Source organism: Lepisma saccharinum, chromosome 9, assembly GCF_977018435.1.
Source record: "Lepisma saccharinum chromosome 9, izLepSacc3.1, whole genome shotgun sequence".
Lineage (NCBI taxonomy): Eukaryota > Metazoa > Arthropoda > Insecta > Zygentoma > Lepismatidae > Lepisma > Lepisma saccharinum.
Window position 1 is genome coordinate 51,991,112 of NC_139237.1, and position 23,787 is coordinate 52,014,898.

General features: G+C 38.5%; 1 protein-coding gene across 1 annotated transcript in view; it reads right to left on the bottom strand.

The window, feature by feature from the left end:
• LOC145992425 (CUGBP Elav-like family member 6) overlaps positions 1-23,787 on the bottom strand; it is a 773,411-nt gene that overhangs the window by 548,207 nt on the left and 201,417 nt on the right. Inside the window, exon 2 of the mRNA XM_083128809.1 lies at positions 12,267-12,349. Coding sequence (XP_082984935.1) covers positions 12,267-12,349 — 83 coding nt within the window. The remainder of the gene's footprint in view (positions 1-12,266; positions 12,350-23,787) is intronic.

Consider the following 23,787-nt stretch of genomic DNA (forward strand, 5'->3'; position numbering starts at 1 on the left):
AGAAATCATTATTTCCTTCTGGGAAGGAAAGGAAGGGGGAGGGGGGCTGGAATGCAGCGCCGGGATAGGCATCCATAAATAATCACTTCACAGAGCCAGGAACAGCAAAATGTCCATCCTCAGGGAACTCTGTTATAGATGAATGCCAGTGACGGTACTTTTACAAAAAAAGTCGACCTAATAATTTTGCAACACGAAAGTTATTACAAAAGCAGAACTTGTATGCGCATATGTGTGTAATAAATATAAATACTAATTATACATTACACCGAATTCTTCAAATTCTTCAAAATATTATTAAGAGGAAATAAATCATTGCAACATGAGTTAAAGTTATACTTTTGTAGCACATAAAGTGGGGAAATGATTTGTTGAAGGTTAGGAAGCAAATTGCATGTGAAATGTATAGATTGTTACACACCAAATTGTGCACATATAGAGATGAATATTACAATAAAACAAAACATAATAAATTATTAATTCATTTATCGGTAAAATTGCTGATAACTTTACAATAGCATGTAGAGAAGTTTACAAGTTAATTACATTCTGATTCTGATTGATAGGACACAAGACAACACAGAGTATTATACTGACTGTGGATCTTGACGCCAGAGCCACGTGAACCTGTAAAATGCAATGCGAAGTTAGCATTTGGGTAGCTCCAGAAAACGCCACAATGTGTCGCTTTATTGATTGATTGCTTTGGCTTATTTTAGTTCGTTTTTCTGCCACATTTCGCTAATCGCGAAAATAAGGATGAGTGATGATGTGAGGAAAGTGATGAAGGAACACAAGAAACACCAATGTTCAGTCCGGGATTCGAACGCACGCTTGTACGGCCTGTCATGCCGCCACGGTGTGAAACGATGCTGTTGATTGGCTCGTTCCCAAGTGACATGCGTCGCTCCTGTCAGAAAGCGACCTTACACCTCGATGATGAATGTGAACTACACATACCTGCACCAGGACTCGAACCCAGCACCGTCGTATGAGTCCATCCCTGAACGCAACTAGTATCTAAATTCTCAATTTACACCAGCTGAATAGTGCACAATGAAAATTTAGAACCTGTGAGACACTTTTTCACATCTTCACTGTAAAAAATGCATTTGTTCATTTTTGCGTATTGAAAAAGTAATGAAAGGAACGTCAATGTTAAAAATCGCATTGTAGTTTGGTTGTCCAGAAGACGTTTAAAGTTTTATACGAAGCTGGAGGCCAAACTGTTGGATGATTCTGACTTCTCTCTCTCTCTCTCTCTCTCTCTCTCTTTCTCCTTTGTCCTTCTCCGGCCCACTCCAGAATAAAGCCCTCGGAGTGATGTTACGAAAAACATGCCTCGGAGGAAGCAGCCACTTCAGCTCCCCCATTGTTGCGGACGACTTGCAAGGTTGTTGCACTTCTTCGGCCCCTTTTCGTGCTGGCGCTGCCTTTTCCTGCTCCCTCGACAGTAACCCAAATTTTTCTGTCCATGATTTTGAGAGGGCCGAGATGGGAACGTGTGACATGGGAATGTAGTTTTATAAATTTACAAGCTTTTTCCCTTTGCCGCGTCATGCATTCGTGAGAACAATAAGAAGCAGGGAACCTTTTTCTATCTTTTTCCTCGCCTTCCAGTTGCTAAAGATATCGTAAGCGATTCACAGTTTGCTAAGCTTTCGTGGGAAGTACTTTTGAAAGACCTCACGCCATCCTAGAAAAATGAGAGTTCTGACAGTCGAAAATGTCATAAATAGTGCGTGTATATGTGTGTATTTAAACATATCGTGTTGCAACATACCTTAAAGGCATATAAGTCTATGTAGAGATAGGACCCTAGATATGTACAATCTCGACAATTTGTGGAGAAAAATACGAAAAAGCACACATAAAAACGCCGGCTTGGTGGATAAGCACGCACAGTGGTGGAATCTCGACATCAGCAACGAAAGTTTTGGGTTCGAAACCTGCTATGGGCTTTGGCGTCGCTTTGAGAGTTATTTAATCAATATCATCTAGTTTTCACTCACCTTATCTTCCTTCATAATTAATCCTTATAGTCACGATTAATAAAAAGTAGCATTAGAAAACGAAACCCCGTGGTAAAACATCCGTTTGAGAACCAAGGCTTGACAAGCGCGCTGAGTCCCATCACCTTTGTTTTCCGGATATCTACACCCAAGCCCCGAACTTCTTTCCAATTAGCTTCCCAATTGCCCTCGCGATGCTTTGCCAGTACCGAGGACTCGAACCCGGGACCGCTGTCACTAAAGGCGAGAGGGCCGTTTTGCTGCGCGGGAGCCATAAAATGTGTCGTTAAAGCTCTGTAAGAAATGATTGGATAATATGGGCTATTTTACTTCGCTTTTCTGCCACCTTTGGCTAACCACGAAGATGAGGATGACTGATAATAAGATAAAATTAATGAAGGGAGACTCACAAACAGCACCCATGCCCAGGCTGTGATTCGAACCCGGGACCCCTTGGCTTACCAACTTCGCCACGGAGGTTTGCAGCTGTATAAGGAAAAGAACACAAACACACAAGGTCATAATATACGTTTGCAGGTAAGTGTACAGTCACGGACAGTTCTGGGTTGTAACAATCCTGTTGAAAGTGAATAGAATTGTTACAACCAACACTGTACGTCGGAGATATTACTGTCTTTATGGCACCTTTAAAACACACATCATAAAATTCCTAGTGTTGTACGATATATAACTTATAATTGTATTAATATTAAGATCGTAATCCCAATGTATCCTTTTTATTCCTTTTTAACAGACAAGCCAAGATACGTAGTTCGTTTTCATAACAGAGCGTAAGATGTAGGAATTCAAGCAGTTTTTTCCAATAAGTCACACAAACAGCAATATTCTGCCGACTGTACAAGACCAACCGAGGATCACAGGCTGCACAACTGGGGAGAAAACTCCCTCTGTCCCCACCGTTTTTCCTCCCGCTTCAATAAAAGAAAATACAGTTCCTAAGATATGCTGTTACGTCCTAAGTATTAAGTTGTCCCCCCTGTGTCCCATACCACGCTAAGGAATCAATAGCAAAAGGGGAAGAAGCATTTCACTTCCAACACGTGTTCCGCATCCCAAAACATCCTGTGAGTGAGGCAACCCTTCATACGCGTCCGTTCTGCAGTGAAATCTATATGCAAGGCACGGCGCTCATTCCCCGTCCCCCCTCGGTCTATGGCTCATTTTGGTCCATTGTATCTCTTGGTGCAGTCTACCCCCACTGTGTTCCTCCGCGTTCCCTGTGTGTGTATCCGAGGTTTATGCTTTCACTGCCTGCAAACCTAAGGTCAACACACAAACAACTTGAAAAATGCACTGTGACGTCTAACTTTCACGTTCCTATTGATAGGAAAAGTTACGGTGAAGGGCGGATAAATCGAAAACATAATTGCAAAAAGATACAATGGCTGTTGGTTGTTAATGTCACAAATACTGGACATGGTGCGAAAGGATATTAGTATTCCTAGTAAGTATCGCTTTCAATTTTATTGAACTACTTCGTTCTAGCGTGTCTCTCCCATGTCGTAGTGATAACGTCGTCGCCTCACAATCAAGGGGTGCCGGGTTCGATACCCGGTGGAAACACGTGGTTCGGGTCTTGCTTTTAAATTGTAGACCCTGCTACACAGTCCCTTTCGCACTATATATCTGTAGAGCAAGGCCACGCGCAACGAAAGGGGAGAAAGCGAGTAGGCAGAGCAAAGCAGTGTGCACTACGGCATGCGACTGGTAGCTGTACTCACGTCCCCTCTCACAATTCATTGGTCCAGCCTTCTCTAGTCACTACTTGCACATAGACTACTTGTTTACGTTCGTTCGTTCCACAGATTCCCTAGACAGAGTGTAGTATCATTTTAGCGGTCTTCAAGGACAGGAAATCGCGGCGTTGGGACTCGATTCGCTGACCAGGCGGTACACAGGTAAAAATGCCGGCTGGCAGAAGCTGGCCCTCACGAGACATGTTGTCCCAAAGAGTTAGTTTCTTACTATTATTTTAGCCGAGTGTGGTTCGTTTCTGTTTACGGTATCGCATGTAAATGCCAAGGGTTCGTTGCTTTGCCAGAAACTTTCGTGGAGTCAAGAGACAATTGGAGTGAGATCAGAACCATTGTGCAGTGTACCTGGAAGAGGATCGAGCCCGGCGACCCCTTATCACCGGGCGACTGAATTACCACTACGTCATTACAGAGGCCGTACTTCTATAGAACTTAAAGAAACACACGCCCCAAATTCCTACAGCCTTACACCTTATCTAAAAACAATCCTTCATCTTGTATTGTCTCGTATTTTGACAATTACCTGACTTATCTGCCGCAAAAGGAAGATAAAATGTAGGGATTTTAGGACGTTGTAATGAATCCATACCAATGCGTGCTCCCTACTCGATCAATATGTTTGTTCTTTTGCAGTAATCATCAGTCATTCTCGTCGCCACAATTAACCTAAGAACGTAGAAAATCAATTTTACGTAAAGTAAATTTATTTATTTATGTATTCCTTGTTTTGGATGGCGAAGTTAAGGCACAAGCCTTTTCTTCCACTTAACCATCTCTACTTTACATTTTATAAATTGATTTTTATACCTGTTTGTGAAATATATAAAAACTAAAAACATTAAGATACCAAGAAATGAAATATATAAAAGCTAAGAACATTTAGATACCAAAAAAACACAAGAAAAAATAAAAGAGAAAGACGCAAAAAACATAAAAAATAAAAACAAAAATACATACACACTAAGTAAAAAAAATACACGTAAAACATAAACACACACGCAACAAACATAATCAAATTACAGAAAAAGTCGGTGACTGTTGGTCCTACAAGTTTACACGAAGGTTTAATTTTATTTCCCTATTTTCAGTACTTGTAATTTCACTCCAGAAGATGATTTGTTAATTTTGAACAATGGTCCGATGATGCCACCACGCCATAAACCACACCATACAGTTACCTCTTGCGGATTAAAGGCTTCTGGTGAATCTCTTGTGGATTGTTTTCACACCAAAAACGACAATTTGTTTGTTAACATATCCACTTAACCAGAAATGAGCTTCATCTGAGAAGATAATTTTTTGCCGAAAATTATGATCCGTTTCAAGTTCAATAGAACGTCTATTTTCATAAATGTTTTGGATAATAATCAAACGTTCTTGAAGCGTCTATTTAGCCATGATGATTTGTTATGACAATGACAACTAGTGACAATTATAACATTTGAAGCATAGTTGCCAGTTCATTTCAAAATCATATTCATATTGGAAAACCCTATATATGCTGAGCACCCCCTTAACAGCCTCAGATTTTAACCTAGGTAGGGAGATTTTAGTTCTCAGAGACACCTGATGTTTGTATTTACAGTACAATGTGACAGGGGCAAATAGTCCAAGAGATGACGAATCCAAAGTTTTCATTTCAATCAATTAAAAATGAAATGACCTAAAAAGGTAGAAAAACTACCTTCAATTATCTAAATAAGTATAGACACAACCTTATGGATCTTAAAAACATAGAGAATTAAGTCAGCTACAGCAACCTTACTTAATTTGTAGGACAAACACCGACCGACTTTTATATATTTTAAGTATTTTTGTTGTGTGTGTTCATGCTGTACGTGCATTTTTTACGTTTCTTACAGCATATATGTGTATTTTTGTGTTTTGTCTTTGCGTATTTTTCTTCTTTATTTTTGTGTGTTTTTTCTCTATTTGTGTTTTATATTTTCTTTGGTATTTTGATGTTTTATATTTCGCAAACTGTTAGATATTTCAACTAAATTTGTAAAATGTGAAGTAGAGATGGTTAAGTGTAAGAAAAGGCTTGTGCCTCAACTTCGCCATCCAAAATAAGAAGTAAATAAATAAATAAATAAAAATATGAGGGTTTAAATATGAAAGATAACCAAATCTATGTCTTGAGAAGAGTATAGATGAACACAAGCAGCTGACATGCAAAGGTCGAAAAGCAGATAGGTCGAAAATAGACGAAAATGGGTGGAATGAATCTATTCGAGTTCAAAGGAACAACATGACAGTTCTACACAAACATCCCAATAGGAAACTAAGAAAAATCAAAGAAGCAGTCTTCATAGCAACCCAATATACGAAGATTGAAGCATATATGGTTCCCTCTCCTCAGAAAAATATTAACTTAAATGTGCAACGTCCCCCCACGCAGTGTTCAGCACCACGGCGCAGGAGTACTGGTACTGGCTGCGTTCAACACGCTAAACACTGCAGTTGGGTGGTCGGCAAAAGTTTACCCATATGTGCTAACTGATGCTTGGACTCTCGCAAGAGCGGAGTTATCCTTCTTCCAGGTCCGTTGGTAAGAGAGATCTTATCGGGAGCCGACCTGAAAGCCAACTGAACTGCGGGCCTCGCTGCGCTGGCTTTATACTCGCGGTGGCGCATGGGTGGTGAAAATAGTAACTACAAGTACGCGTTGCTAACTCATTTTTTTACATATTGCAACCTTCGTACTGAGAAACATCCAAGAAGTGACATTAAGAAAACACTAGTGGGAAAATTACTAGTTGCACGTGTCAATATAAACTAAAACTGTGTGCATTTAGACAATACAATTAATAATGAGCCTCGCAGGACTCTGCAATCCTAAACATAGAGTTGAACAGTGTAAATGACGATAAATAATAACATTTACCAAATACAACGACCACGCAGGGTCTAATAGTGAGCGAAGTTAATAAACGTAGAGGTGGAAACGTCAACATTTACAGAATACTTCGACCACGCAGGGTCAAATAATAATAAGCGAAACTAATAAACGTAGAGGTGGATCCGTTAACACATTTAAACTTTTAGCATGCATTCTTCATCCATACCTTCTTAACAAAATATAATATTGCGACCAAGCAGTGTCGTTAAATGTGGCGACCACGCAGGGTCGTTACAAATGGAACATAAAGTAAGTAGTACAGAGATTTGTGCTTTTATATTCTACCACTTAATCCGATGAATAAGTGTTTCGTTCAACACTCCAAATAATTTAGATTTTTATTCAAGAGATAACAAAACTAGAAAAAACTTAATGATTATATTTTTTCTTAACTCTCAAAAATTATTCTTAACAAAGTTGTGTAATACTTAATGACAAATTTGCACCAAACAGAAAATAACTATGCATTGAGCTCATAAGAAGCCTAAATAATTTAAATGTCATTATGCTATTGTATAACAGTATGATAAGAAGCAAACTAGAATATGCGTCGGTTGTATGGTATCCTGGGTATACATCTTATAAAAATAGTATAGAGCAAATTCAAAAGAGAATTCTACGGTACTTATACTATAAGAAGAATAAGGTATCTGCTTACGAGATGAAATTATATTATAAGTATTTATTGAAAGAGATTTGTTATGTAAGCCTCAGTAATAGAAGGGAATTAGCACAGCAAATATTTCTTTACAAAACAGTAAATGAAATTCTGGATAATAGTAATGTTCTTCATCAGTTTAAATTGAATACTAGAAAATCGAATCTTCGAATGCGATACCTTTTACTCTGTGATATCCCAGGAACAGAAAAATACAAATCATCACCTACATTCAGACTCTGTTCTGCATATAATAATATTTCTACAACGCCTGAAAATCTGAATTTCAATCTGCCACTTTCCTTGTATCTAAAAACATTAAAACTAATTTTTGAAACAGACTAGATATAGTCTACATATGTGAATCCATTCTACTGTGAATTATTTTCTACTGTAGGCTGTGCATTATTTTCCATTATTCTGAAATTATTTTACCTTCTATTTTCCTTACTCTTCTCTTGTATCTATGGTGACTATGTATGTATGTCATATAATATATGCTATTTTTTATTATTATTTTCCGTTCAATACTATGTGAAGGCTATGTTCTGAACAATGAATATATGTGTATATGTTCCTTTTCTGAAGTACTTCACTTATTATCTTGTTTGTATAAATGGGTTTGGGTGTGTTTGTTTATATGTAATCTACACTGTTATATGTTTATTATTTGAATATAAGTAAGATTTTCTTAAATTGGAGATTCTCTCTGTTGGAAACTAACGAATAAATAAATAAATAAATAAAAGAAATAAATATTACCGATATAAAATATGAATTTTTCTCTGATATTGAATAATCTCTGGTATCGGATTATAATCTTCAAATAATATGATGATAATAATAACAATATATTTACAATACAAATACTACATTGTTACTAATAATTTATAATATATTATTATTTCATACTATGCAATTTTATATGAACGGCCTAGGCCCCTTTAAAAACGCCCATGGTTGATTAAATACACTTTTTATGTTCTCCAATTAGTACAAGTAGAGGGTCAAAGGACGATACACCGTTCCGTGCTCCAAATTTTAACAGCCAGAAGAATTCGTGCTGTGGAATGAAAATGCTAGACTTGAAATCGATGTGACGACCTGTCAGACGGAAATATTGAACGCACACTGCCGCAAGGAGCCTCACCAAAAAAACCAATGATCGATTGTTCTATAAATGCACAGGAGAACCCTCGCAGACGACGTACTGCACCGTGCATATTAGATGCAGTTTTGTGGAAAACAAGTGCACTTTTTATTTATGCAAAAAGGGTGGTGGCTCGGTCAAGGTAACTGCATGTCAGAAAAGCAAATTGGTAAAGGGTTCTTTCTTCAATGTCAAGGTGGCCTTCCATGATTTTGTCTCTCTATGAATCAATGTTTCGATTGTAAATGAAGATTTGTTTTGGCTTTCTAGACCTGACTTTACTAATTCTTCAGAGTTTAGATTTCAAGTTGCAATTGTACTTTTATCATGAGAACAGGGAAATACAGGGTTAGTCAAAATTATCTTAACACTAATGGATTGGTTTGTCCCATTTAATGTTAACATAATTTTGACTAACCAATATAATGAAACCCTTCTTATATTATTATTATTTGTTATAATTTGTTGTCCGTAAGTCATTGAATATTTTCTTCACCAAACAGAACAAATACCTCTGTGTGGTATAAAAATCCTGAAAAACCTTTAATAATCTATAAAAACGTAAAGAAGGTATGATTTAGGCACACAAACATAAAAGAGGTTCTAACAAAAAAAATAGTTTATTTTAGGCACTATGAAACTTCATCAGTTCTGTTGTTTTTTTTAAATAAAACGCTGATGTAACTTGTTATTTCTTATATACCTGCAAAGGAAAAAATGGGTTAAAAACATAAAATCAAAGGTCTAGTAATTACGTAACAATCCGGGCCATAGTAATTTACAAGGCTCTTTGATTTATTGAATTGGTTTATTTTATGCGCTTTTCTGCCACTTTTGACTAATCGCGAAGATGAGGAGAATGATCACAAAGAACATCCATGTCCAGGCCAAGATTCCAAGTCGGAACCCCTGGCGTAGTAGCATGCTGTGCTAACCACTTCGCCACAGAGGTCAGCAAAAAAGGATCTTTGAAATCGCAAGCAGTTACAAGCTCCTTATGTAAGACCTAAAGAGCCGCGGTGTCTAGTTGGCAGGGCGTCACGTGGTAGACCAGGGTTCGATTCCCGGAGTGGGCGATGTAAGATCGTAACAACTCCGGCCTAGTGCCAGCATAAAGCGGCTCCGGGGCTCACCCAGTCTCAAATCAATGGGTACGTGGGGGGGGGTTACAGGTGGCCGGAGCGTGGTGCTGATCACATCACCTCCAAAATTACCTAGAACCAGTTTGTTTCGTATTTTAATTTCACTTTATGCACAGTATGGCTAATTGGGACTGGACTTACAGTCTAAAGTAGGATCCGAACCTCTATGTGCCTCCACCGAGTAACGAACCCGGAACTTCTTTGATTGCAGAGCAACGACGCTACCACTGCGCCATCGGGGAGGCCCCCGAGATCGAGAATGGGTGGCCCTACCCTGAATGTATCTTCATGGTGGCACGGTGCTGTATGCACGGGTAACTTTACCTTTCCACACCTTACCTGAATGAAGAACCAAGTGCTGTATTGAGTACACGTGATAAATAGAGATTAGCGATTCAAACCTCTATCTGTTTAGTGCTGACTAAGGGTTTGGTTTTGAAGACATGATTTTTTTACGGAAAAATAACCCTTACAAATTCAGTTTTCCTTACTGATTAACATTACTTTTACTGGAAACGTGGCACCACACCAAAGCAAAACGGTTTTAATGATCACCGTCTCTTCCATGAACCATCCTCGCACCAGAATAAAAGCAGGCAAGCGTAAATACCCGTCAGGGGACGAAGAGATAACGCAAACTGCGGTACTGGGCCATTGCCTCGGCGGCCATGTTTCGCCTCTTACGGGGAAGCGAGGAGGACGGAGTTGTCTATAGTATTCGGAGCCTCCGTGGTCATAAATCTCAAGCAATCTATCCGGGCTATAGCAAAGCGCCTACAGAGCTTGAAAGAGCGAAGGGGGCCCAGGGGGAGAGCGGCTCCCCTTCGGAAGAATCCTACCACACCAAAATCCCATCTCAAGTTTTCACGTTTATACATAAATTTCAGGCATGGGGGTCTGGGTGATGCACACTCGTACTTTTCATGGGCCATACAAATTTCGTCGCTTTCCGACGGAGAGAGGAGAACAGAAAAGAACTTCTCCTGGGAAGGATCTCTCCTGCGTTCATACAAGGACCAATAAAATGGAAGCAAACGATATGCGGGAAGCGGGGGAAGGGTTGCGGGTCTCCTTTAAGTACGAAAAGTTTTGCAACGACAATTTTGGGATTCAAAAATATAAAAGCTAATCTAGTTAACTTTCTATGTAACATTTGTAATTTATTGTTGCTACAATATTGTTGACGTAACATTTCGGGAGAATAAAATTAGGGTTTAGTTGATATCTCGTGTGCATCTTTCTGCACACCAAATTACATGCTTGTACGTAGCTTTACATGATTCTGAGATATCGAACGGAGGCTAGACATTTAGGTTCGCTTTAGTCACCGTTTGTAAATAAGGACCTACGTTTTTTCAGTAAAGTTAACAATAACTAGTTACTTTTTAAATGAGTAACTATAACTTTAAGTCTTTTTATTTCTTTACATAAAGAGTAACAAAGTTGATAGTTACTTCCAACGTTATTCATCTGTTTCAACAAATAACGAACAAAAGTATGCTTCGAAAGGAATAGAATTAACAATTTTAAAATTTATGACACTTTTTGCGAGCACGTGTTTAAGGTTGCATACGTGTTTCAAGTACAACGGTATATTCCCAACATCTTTGTATCTGTATTTTCATATTTAAATATATGAGCTTAATTATACTCAGTAACTGCCGGCCCCCGTGGCGAAGTAGTTAGCACAGCGCACTACGACGCCAGGAGTCCTGGGTTCGAATCCTGACCTGGGCATTGATGTTTGTGAGTGTCCATTCATCAATTTCATGAAATCATCACTCATCCCCATCTTCGTAAATTTGCCAAAGGTGGCACAAAACGCGAAGTAAAAATAATGCAAATCAATTACGAATTATACTGAGTAACTGTAAGTTAATACTTACTTCTGCAGTTACTATTCTGTGTGTTTCAACGATAATGAACAAAATCATTGTTCGAAAGAATAGAAATAAAATATTTAAATTCATAACATTCTTTGCGAGTACAAGTTTAACGTCAGTTAATAAGCCTAAGAGAAAACTTCCGACTTTCGTATATCTATATTTTCGTATCTAAATCTATATCATTTATTATACTTTAATAATAAATAATGTCAGTCCTAAAGGGGTATTAATAAATGAAAGAACAGCCCGCCTGCAGTTCCTACATGCAACACGCTATATAAGGTATAAATAGTATAGAACAGTCATGGGTAACTCGTACGCACTTGTGGAGGCCAGCAAGCGCTCTGTGTGATGCGAGCTTTACACCTCAACACTGCACCACAAGGTCAGTAAGCAGCAGAGCAGAAGCGAGGGAACTACTCACGCATACATTTCCCAGTGCACCAACTCTACCGACGAAGCTTCCTGCTTATCTAATTCCCTCCTTTCCACCCCTCGTGCAACACTGCAGTACTGTTGAGTGCTATGCAGTGCACACGAGAGCGTTCTTCCAAAATTACAACGGGTTAACCAAGCATGGTTTTAACTTTTCAAGTTATTTTTGAAAAAGGGTAACTGGAGTTACTTTTTGGGAAAAGTAACTGTACCTTAGTTACTCGTAAGAAGTATCTTTTCACATATAGAGGGTTTCATTGTCATAAAACAATAGTTTTTTTGGGATAATTAATGGTTTGTACTCACCCCTGGCAAAGTGCGCTTCTCATGCAGCGAGTTTTGGGCGTTGATAGCACTGTCTCGACTATAATAGGTCAGGAAAGCACAGCCTGCAAAATAAATACAAAAATAAAACAAGTTACAAAATGACCACGAACAAATAAAAGGATATCGAAACAACAGTTTATGTACATTTAAATCATATACGTAGATTCATACAGTTTTATATTTGAACTTAACTTCACATACATCGAATCACCAAGACAAAATGCTACCTTGATACAAAGCTCCTGCTACCAGGTCCATCCATACAGGTTAGCAATCATTAATAATTAATTATTAATTGGCTGATGGAGCAGTTAAAAAGTAAAAGTTGCCGTTTCCAGTCAGTAACTAGTTACTTTTTTAAAAAAAGGAGTAACCGTATAACTCAGTTACTCTTTCCAGACTTTTCTATACATTTGCTTAAAAATGTACATGTTGAGTTGATCTTCATTTGTTGCGAACATATATTTTGTGTCATCTAATTCTTTCAAGTAGAAGAGTTTATTTACTTATCCCTTTATTTCCATACTAGCTACTCGTTCGCGGTGTATGTATGTTTTTCACTAATATAATCCAAAAATTAAATGAAAATGAACCTAAAGCGTAGCACACAATTATGAAACATTAGTTTAGTAAAATATAAGTACGTATTAGAAATTATCATTCGTACCAATAATTAATAAGCATTAGTTTAGTGTAATTTCAGTTGTTACAAGAAACTAGAATTCACAAGATTAATAGGCCTGAAAACAAATCCATTTACGTAGACCTTCAAAAAACACAAACATATTTAGATATGTAATATAAACAGCGCCATCTCTTGAAGACTGAAACGAGAAGAAGTGCGCGTGCAGTACAAGTATGAAACATGTTGAATGGGTTATTCTTTATTTGGACTATGTATAAACATTAACTTACACAGGATTTCTTTACGGAGAGGCTGTAACTATAAAGGTTCTGTGGAGGCGGAAACGCTGTAAAATATTTCGTAATTACCATTTTAGTATTAGTTTAAAAGTTGTTGAAATACAAATGTGCTAATCGGGGGTTCTTATAAGGAGGGTTTGTAGTTATCACTCTGCTTTCTCCACTGCTTTCATATGAAAATTTTGATTCTCTCAAAATTTCAGGAGGGCTCCAACAGCTCCCTCCTGCGTACGCCAGTGCCTAAATAAGTAGCTTACACTAACTTTACAAACACTGCCATTGGAGGGAGTGAGCATTATTTTAACCAGTGTTGAATCCAGCCACTTTCTAGGGAGGGGGAGACACATCCAACTTCACGGGGGAAATGTAATGGAAATTGAATTACAATACTAATAAAGCAATAGAGGAAACTCACCAAAACCGATATACCATTTTGCTTTTTAACCTTAACTCAGAGTAGAGAAGGAATTTTCAAAAGTAGAATATATCAGTATGAGCATCAATTCCATGCCCAAGTACTCGTATAAGCTGTGTAACGAGATCTATTACAAGAACATTTTGTTTCACAAAATAGTTTTCTCACGAAAGGTACAATCATGCCATCTGATGGGTTCCTAAACCGACATACCTGCATAAACAAGGAATTAAATTACAAAGCAACACAAAAGAATATTAGAGAATAAAGCAATTACTTTCATCAAAATGAAAGGAATTGTAATTTCTATGGACTATGTAGTCTGCGATGGCAACACAAATAAAGTCACTTTCAGAAATCTCAGAGTACATGTCATGTTCTGCACCTGCACATTGAACATGAACCCAAAGATTGCACATGGTACACATTCACCACTGGCATCCTCAGAATCAAGTGCTTCACAAAAGATACGTTCAGCATCTAGGGCATCTTCATGTGGCGGAACGGTTTAGTGAACTCAGTTGTTGACGTATGTCGGTTTAGGGAACAACGCCATCAACAACAATAACCTCAAAACCTACAAACACCACATCTTCACAAATAAAATAAATATATGTTTGGAATTGTTATTCGATCTACAATAACGTAATTAAAACTATAAAACTTTACTCATCCTTCCAGTATAAATAATATAGAACTACGAGGGTCACTATTTATATTTTGAGCCTAACAATGAAAAAACAGGAATTTGGCATTGAAAACTGCTTCATTGTTTTTCGAAGTATTCTCCTTTATGGTCAATACACTTTTGCATTCGTTCGAACCATTTGTCAAAACAGTTTTTCCAATCTTCTTCAAACACCTCCATAATAGGTTTTTTGAACGCATCAACGGAGTCTTCCGCCGACGAAAATCGTTGTCCACGCATTTTATTCTTGACATTCGGGAACAAGAAGAAGTCATTGGGTGCCAAATCAGGACTGTACGGCGGATGACCCATCAATTCGATTTTTTGACTGTTCATAAAGTCGGTTGTTAGACGAGATGTGCGACAGCTGGCATTGTCTTGATGAAGAATGATCCGACGGCGTTTGTTTGTTTTCCGTATTTGACCGAAGACCTCTGGCAAACAAATTGTTGTGTACCATTCAGAGTTGACCGTTCTACGTTCCTCTAAAGGCACAGTTTTCCCGAAAAAACAGGCGACCTTTTCTTTCGATGTGCTTCGAGCGCGAACAACTTTTGTTGGATTGGGTTCATCTTGAAACACCCATAGAGTCGACTGCTGTTTACGTTCCGGCTCATATGCATACATCCATGATTCGTCACCTGTTACAATCTTATATACGTCTTTTGAAGCACCACGATTGTATTTATTGAGCATATGTTTGCACCAATTGACGCGAGCGTCTTTTTGAGTTTTTGTCGAATTGTGTGGGATCCAACTAGAACATACCTTTCTAACAGCTAAATGATCATGTAATATTTTATATATGCTGGTGGAACTAATGCCTATGGTTGCCTCAATCTCACAGTATGTCACATGACGATCTTGCAGTATTAGGTTTTGCACAGCATCAATGTTTTCTTGAACAACAACTGATTTTGGACGACCTTCGCGAATCTCGTCGGTGAGCAAATGACGGCCACGATTAAATTCGTTATACCAGCGTTTCACAGTGCCAAAGGATGGGGCTTCATCGCCAAATGTGGAAGTAAGTTGATCGATCCACTCTTGTCTTGATAATCCACGTCGAAAATCGTAAAAAATCATCGCACGAAAATGTTCACGAGTTAATTCCATTTTATTGTTGTCGCGCAATCTCCAAGGCAACATAAACAACACAAATGAAGCTATTGACAAAACATTTGAAGTACGTTATGGTCAATAATGCCAGACGATTCCGTGCAAACGTCAAATCACGCCTAACTTCAATCTGTGTTGCCAAGGCTCAAAATATAAATAGTGACCCTCGTATTAACATACAAACAAAAATATTGAAATCACCCCAAAACAAAAATCTCTCCCTACACAAAGAAAACCGTCACGAACATTTGTTTCGCTGCTCGCACAATATCTTGAGAGCCTAGAGAATAGAGTTACCCCATTGGCGTGAAGTGGGAGCACTTCTCGGCTGTGAAGTAGGGGTGTGTCGGTTTAGGAGCCCTATGTCAGTTTTGGTGACTTTCCTCTACTAATAGTTTTAAATTGCCCCTTACTTCTAATATGTAATTAAATCAAATTAAGTTTAATTATTTATTATTTTAAGAATAATATCATGACAATCAATAAAATAATAATGTAGCATGCAATTTACAACATGCATTTACGGCAAACTAACTAAGGCATCTAGGCTTTTTAAAGCTTATCTATGGATGGCATCATCAATGGAACTTTCTATGGGTTCCTGATCGACTTCAGTTAACGTCTTCACACAAACTTGAAACGTATTCTGATCCATCATATTTCTTAATTTAGCAAATATCAATTTGATTTTTTTAAATTGAATTAAAACTTTTGGGTGCGTCAGAATTTAGGTTATTTTGCACCCGTCACACTATTCCGGCTCCAGCATAACAAAAATAAAAGCGTGCCTGAAAACTTAAATATACTTACATACCTGGGTTAAAACCTGAGGCTATAAAGGGGCACTCAGCACAAACAAGGACAAAACACAGGACAACACACACACAGCCCTACGAGAATTACACTGGCCGAAGTTCCAGACACCAGACCCTCGTTAGACTGCAAAATGCAGTCCAGGGTGTACTACGTGGAAGTGAGGTTGACAATTGGGTGTACTACGTGGAAGGTTCACCCCTTAGCAATTATCAAAACGGACTGTAATTTTTGTGCATTATTTTGACTTTAAATTATATAGAGGACCGAATCAGTTCTTATTACTACCAAAATAAAACAGAGAAAAAAGTACGTTCTGGAATTTGAATTGATGTTTTAAATCCACTTTATGTACAGATAGGTTAATCGGGACTGAACCTACAGTTTAAAGTGGGAACCGAACCGTGCCTAAACCAGTTATCGAACCTAGGATCCCTTGATTACAAGGCTACGTTAAATTAAAGTTGATGAAAGAAAGTCAAAGTTAACAGGATTGACAAATTTCATAGCTATTGTCCGAATGCTCTGCCAGGTTAGTGGAAATTTCGGGGGGAATACCGCTCCCCCCAGGTCACCTCCTGAATTCATCACTGATTTTAACGAACAAACTAACTCGTTGGCTTTCAAAAGCTCGTTAGACCGTTCCCTCTTCTAAGTTTAAAGTTGACAAGCTCTAAACGCAGCTCCTACTTGGTTTCAATACAAAGCGGATGCTGCAGGTACAGCGACTGTGTGTGTGGGGTATCGCAAAACGTACCGCCAGCCTTTCCTCTAACATCTCCGGAGAGAAGAAACAACCACAGCATCCTCAGTGGCATGTGCAGAATTTCATTTCAATCTGTGCTCTTCCCCTCCCCTTCCCCCTTCCCCCCCTCAAAAAAAACACTGATGGAAAGAACGCGAAGGTGGATCCGCTTCCCGCTGCAATCCCATACGTCTTCCCGAACGGCGTACATATCTATGTCCTGTGCTAACCGCAGACAACTTCATTTTGTAATTTCGGCCCGCAGGCAGCTGCGAAATTCCATCGCGCTTTTAAAGCTGGCGAAAGGGGTGGTGCAGGTTCCTTCAAAAGTTCCCGGTGCAGAATGATATTACATTGCGGCAATTAGTTTTCAAGTATTTTGAGGGGATTAGGTTATATATCCCGCATTAGGCTTCCACCGGGTTTGCGAATTCAATAAATTAGGTCACAGATAAAATATCACGGTGATTCAAAAGTTACTCGCACACTTACAAAGTATTTTTCATCGGAGCAAAACACAAGAAAACATTCCGCGACTAGCTATAAATTTTTTGTATCATCTGCCAATTGTTTTCACCGCATAAAGAGCTATTAGCAGATTTTATTTTAATGTTGTTATTTAGCGTTGCTTGTCTATCAATATTGGGCAATCGCGACGATGAGGATTACTCTATATGATTAAGTTGATGAAGGGGCACTTACCGAGAACACCCATGTCCAGGCGGAGATTCGAACCAAGGATCTCTGACTTTGTAGCACGCTGTGCTAACTACTGCGCCACGAAGTTCGTCTTGTTGGCCGGTTTGGGGGCAAAACCTACCAGATCCTGTGGTGAAAGTCTGATTGGGCGAGGTCAGAGATGTAGACTGAGTGTACCTAACCTATAACGTAGCCTTAACCACTCCAGAAAGTTGCGCTGGAGCGTTGTCATGGTGTAATAGTGTCTCTTATAGACTGGGTAACGTGTGCAGAACTTCAGACAATCGATTTACTCGTAGTTGCTGAGTGTATCCAGGATTTATCCCTCTTTTGATTGCGACTGAAGCAAAATTAGGTAAACTAAGGAAAGGATATACACATTTATGCTGTTTGTAAACTCTTATACTACGGATAATTAAGGTTTAATTATGTCTTAAAAAAGGCACAGAGTTGACTGGTCGAGTTATGTTGCTCACTGCAGTCGGAGCAAGGGTAATTTTCCAGTGACGTTAGGGTTTGTGTGGAATTCGAACCACTGTGCAATGCGTCTCAACTAGGAATCGAACACGAGACCCGTTAATTACCAGAGTGTTGTAAATGGATCATCAATTCGACTATTAAGCTAAATAAATCTTACAATTATCATTAATAAACTTGTTTCTACTCCCTTGCATTAAAATGTTCACTAATGAGAACAACATTTTGACATTTTTCGTAAAGGCTACTTCTTCTACAACGTTAGTTTTACGTTCCAGTATTTTGAACAGTGTTATTAAGTATAATGTTCTTGGAACACTTAGAAAAGCAATACTTTCATGAGAACCCATGTAAAAGTATCGTTGCGTCCAATACTAATTGGACACTTGGTGTTTTGTGAAGGAAACTGAACATCATTTTTTACGATGACATTCTAAACTGGACGAAGTATGTTCATATAAACTCCGCCTTGTAATCAAGGTGTTTCGGGTTTGATTTTCAGTCGGCGTCCATTGCATAGTGATACAGTCTTTCTGATCATAAAGTGAACTCATGGCAAGTTTTTCGATTTATTTGTGCACCAGTAATGCACTTACTTACAGTGGTAGACACATTTTCTCATAGTGCTAATACGAATGTTGAAGATTTTAAAAATGCATCTTTCCTGGGAGAAATTTAATGTTCATCGCGCTATCCAGTTTCATTGAAAACTCTAAAGCTGTGCATTGTACAGTTCCATGGAGACACATGTAGGGTGTGGAAGTTGCAGTGGTTCTTCCAGAATTTTCAATTTGGTGGGAGTATAAGGTTGTTTTCAAAGGGGTGCAAAGCTATATTTATTTATTTATTTTAATGATCATAAACAAGACTTTTGTGAAAATTTTGGAGGGGTACGTTGATAAATCATTGGGAAGTTGATTTTATATGTTCTCGAAATCATTTATAACGGAAGTCATGTAATCAGCAAAACTCTCCGGCTGCCTTAATACTCCACCTCTCCCAGGATATCTCTAGTATGAGAAAAAAGGCTATCCTATCAACGGCTTCTAGTAACCTTTTTGACCTCGTTTAGCCGGACTCCGTGTCGGAGTGGTCAGCACAGCACGCTACGATGCCAGGGGTCACGAGTTCGAATCCTGGCCAGAGCATGGGTATTGTTTGTGAGGGTCCCTTCATCAATTTCATCTTATCATCACTCATCCTCATCTTCGCCATTAGCCAAAAGTGGCACAAAAGCGAAGTAAAATAAACTAAATCAATCAATTCGAAATGAAAGCTATTGTTATCCTGTATCTATGCAACCACACACCACACATTCATGGTTGCCACTGATATTTGTTTTGTGTCTGAGAAGGACAAAATATTTAGTAAGCTTAAACTGACCAATGAAGGTTACTTGTCACTTCAAACGCAAGTGGATTTTCGATTAGGTGCATAATATGGGGTGAAAAAAAATAGACAAATCTTTGACCATGTGTACACACACACACACAGAGATATTATATGTATGTATATATATAATTCAATGTGTCAACAGAGATCAGGTGTTCCATCCAGTTTCAATTATTGGAAGCGAGTACATGTTGTTTCATGTGTTACGCCGGTGATTTCTTTCCGTTCCACGTGTTACATATGTTTGGTTCGCGTGCGGTTTCGCTACGTCAGCATGACAATTGAAGCACATGCAAAGTAATTACCGTCTTGTTCTCGGGCAAAAACGCCGCACACACGCACCATTAAACGCACGCATACGCAGAGACCTGGTAGGAAGATCGACGTAGCCACGCAAGTTTACTGAAACTGGCGGGTACTTATTTACAGACATCTTGTGATGCCCGTGGGTGTTAGTTAGAGATTGTGACAAGGGTGGAGATTTATAAAATTTGGAACCCTAGGCTATTCCTTGTTGTGGCCCGACATTATTATTATTATTAACAGTTTCGTTATTATGGTACTTCACTTCTATTGCAATTCTCTGTATTCATAACACCTGTAAACTTTAAAATACAGTACAACCTCGTTAATCCGGACCCCGATAAGCCGGACTTCGCTTAATCCGGCTGTCAACTAGAGAACTTTCCAAAGAAAAGGCAGTCAACCACTGATGAAATTCTGTTTCCCGCAGACTTTCTACTGTACTGTATAGTGTATTTAGGCTTATGCCCTTCAAATACACCATAATAAACGTGTTTTGTTGCTATAAACGGAGTTTTAATGCACTTTCTACTGTTCTCTTAGGTTATTTCAGTTAATCCGGACTTTCGTTAAGCCGGTCAACTTATCCCCCCATTTGTCCGGATTAACGAGGTTTTACTGTATAGACACATCTGATTAAATATTATTAATTGAACTACCTTTTAGTTTATAAGCGCTACTTGAACTATGCATTTCGGCACACAACACTAATAGGGACACATGCACCAATAGGAATAGAAACCTACACTGCATTACAGTAGCCAAACTGGCCGCCAACTGAGAAACAACCACCGTAAATATCCATCCACTTGACTTTCAATTATTAGAATTCAAAAGTTTGTTTGTTTCTTCGAGGGACAATTGTTTATATTGCAGCAGTGTTACGTGACCTCTGAATATAGGGTTATGATTTTCATGAAAGTTATTTAAAGTCTACGGTAGAAACCCCTTTTCATTCTACCTTCTTTCATGAAATATGCAAGTAAGACGAATTAATGTTTTTATTTTTATTTTACTATTTTCACAATACAAAGAAATTTTAATAGCCGGTGGTCTCCTCCCCTTCAGCGTCTCATAATTGTGTGGCCTCCGTTGACTTGCGGCCCTAGGCTACAGCCTACGATAGCCTAGTGGTAAATCCCCCCGATTGTGCTAACGGTGAATGCTGGTTAAAGTGTGCTGAACTCTTGCTCTCCGTCAGCAAAAGTTGATCCTTTCTAAAAACTGCTAAATTCTAATATATATATTATATATATATATATATATATAATATATATATATATATATGAAAAAACTAAATATGCTGACCAAGGCAGTAATTTATTTTATTAAAAACATAAACTAAACGTAACGTTTCAACCTTCTAGCAAGGTCTTCTTCAGACTCTGTATCAAGTACAAAAGTCTTGTACTTGTACTTGACTTTTGTACTTGATACAGAGTCTGAAGAAGACCTTACTAGAAGGTTGAAACGTTACGTTTAGTTTATGTTTTTAATAAAATAAATCACTGCCTTGGTCAGCATATTTAGTTTTTCATAATCATGGAAACAAGGCTTAATGGTTAATATATATATATATATATATATATATATATATATATATTGTAGAACTTTCAATTAAATCTTCCTTTGGTATGCTTTCGTTGTTGTATCAGTGATAGAAAATAAGTTAACTGTACCACCAGATTACCGCAGGAATATCTCGACCTTTAGAAAGGAAACCACACAAAGATGCTGTGGGAGGAATATCAAACATACGTATTTTTCAGAATTTGAAATGTCATGGCGATGTTTCGAAAGGAGATAAATCTTTGAAAATAACTTTTCTGGCACAGTGCGCCCTTAAGGGCCGAGGCGAGACCAAGTCTCTTCTAGACAAGGCCGAGAACGAGACAGGCGGCTTAACGAGAGAAATACTTTCTTTCCGAGCAAGGATGTACCAGGGAAGCCCCGAAATGCAAGATACAAAAATATTTAGAAAAATTTGTATGTATATATATACAGGGTGATTACAAATTTCTATCCATTTCTGTGAAAAACCGATGTTAGAATCAAACCAATAATGAGAATGGAAAACCTAACACTTCTATCAAAACTTCTACAGATAATGTAAACCCAACTTCAGAGTAACACATAATCCATCACAGGTTGCACTGAACCTTATTCCAAATGACCATCCTGCACGTCCACACAAAACTCCCAGCGACGCACCGCTGCACGAAACACCTTTTCTAGCATTGTACAATGGTCATTTGGAATAAGGCTCAGTGCAACCTGTGATGGATTATGTATTACTCTGAGGTTGGGTTTATGTTATATGTAGAAGTTTTGATAGATTTATGTTACTAAGTGTTAGATTTTCCACTCTCATTATTGGTTTGATTCTAATATCTGTTTTTCACAGAAATGGATCAAAACTTTATAATCATCCTGTATATATATATTAAAAGTATGAAGTTAGCAACTAAAATATCTTTCTCTGACACTTACAAAATGCATAGTTCATACTAAAATGACATATTTCCACTCAGCTCGTAATTCGATGTCTTTTCCGACAGCAGTTCAACATGTTGACTAGAATATTGTGGTCTGGGGCCATTGAACGACAAAATATTCATAAAATAATGTCGGGTTCTCTATTAGGAGTATTCTACACATTATGGAGTAAGTTCATAAGAACTGAATATTTCTGATAAAATTGTTTGGAGCAGCTTCGGGATGCTACATTCATGAATGTTTCTTTATTCTTTGTCCAGCATTTTGTGTAAATTTTGAGCTCACAAAGAAAAGTATTATTTTTTAGTGGAAGATGTCACGTTGTGAATTTGCCTGCATAAATAGTTCTATAGATCATACGATACAAATAATGCTGTGTAAGTAGCACAAAAACCCTCTCGAAACTAATAACAAGGCGCAAGTAGCACGAAAAAACTTGTCCGTTCAAATAACCCGAAGCAAGTAGAAGAAATAATTCAGTGCAAGTAGTACGAGAAAACAGCACCGCACAAGTAGCGCGCTGTAGGTAGCGAGAAAAAACAGCTCGGCACAAGTAACCCACTGTAAGTAGCAAGAAAAAACAGCTCGGCAGAAGTAACCCGCTGTAAGTAGCAAGAAAAAACAGCTCGGCAGAAGTAACCCGCTGTAAGTAGCAAGAAAAAACAGCTCGGCACAAGTAGCGCGCTGAAAGTAGCTACAACGTAGAAAGATCAGCTCGGCACAAATAACCCGCTGTAAGTAGCAAGAAAAAACAGCTCGGCACAAGTAACCCGCAGTAAGTAGCAAGAAAAAACAGCACGGCACAAGTAACCCGCTGTAAGTAGCAAGAAAAAACAGCTCGGCAGAAGTAATCCGCTGTAAGTAGCAAGAAAAAACAGCTCGGCAGAAGTAACCCGCTGTAAGTAGCTACAACGTAGAAAGATCAGCTCGGCACAAATAACCCGCTGTAAGTAGCAAGAAAAAACAGCTCGGCAGAAGTAATCCGCTGTAAGTAGCTACAACGTAGAAAGATCAGCTCGGCACAAATAACCCGCTGTAAGTAGCAAGAAAAAACAGCTCGGCACAAGTAATCCGCTGTAAGTAGCAAGAAAAAACAGCTCGGCAGAAGTAACCCGCTGTAAGTAGCAAGAAAAAAACAGCTCGGCAGAAGTAACCCGCTGTAAGTAGCTACAACGTAGAAAGATCAGCTCGGCACAAATAACCCGCTGTAAGTAGCAAGAAAAAACAGCTCGGCAGAAGTAACCCGCTGTAAGTAGCAAGAAAAAACAGCTCGGCAGAAGTAACCCGCTGTAAGTAGCAAGAAAAAACAGCTCGGCACAAGTAGCGCGCTGAAAGTAGCAAGAAAAAACAGCTCTGCAGAAGTAACCCGCTGTAAGTAGCAAGAAAAAACAACTCGGCAGAAGTAACCCGTTGTAAGTAGAACTAAAAA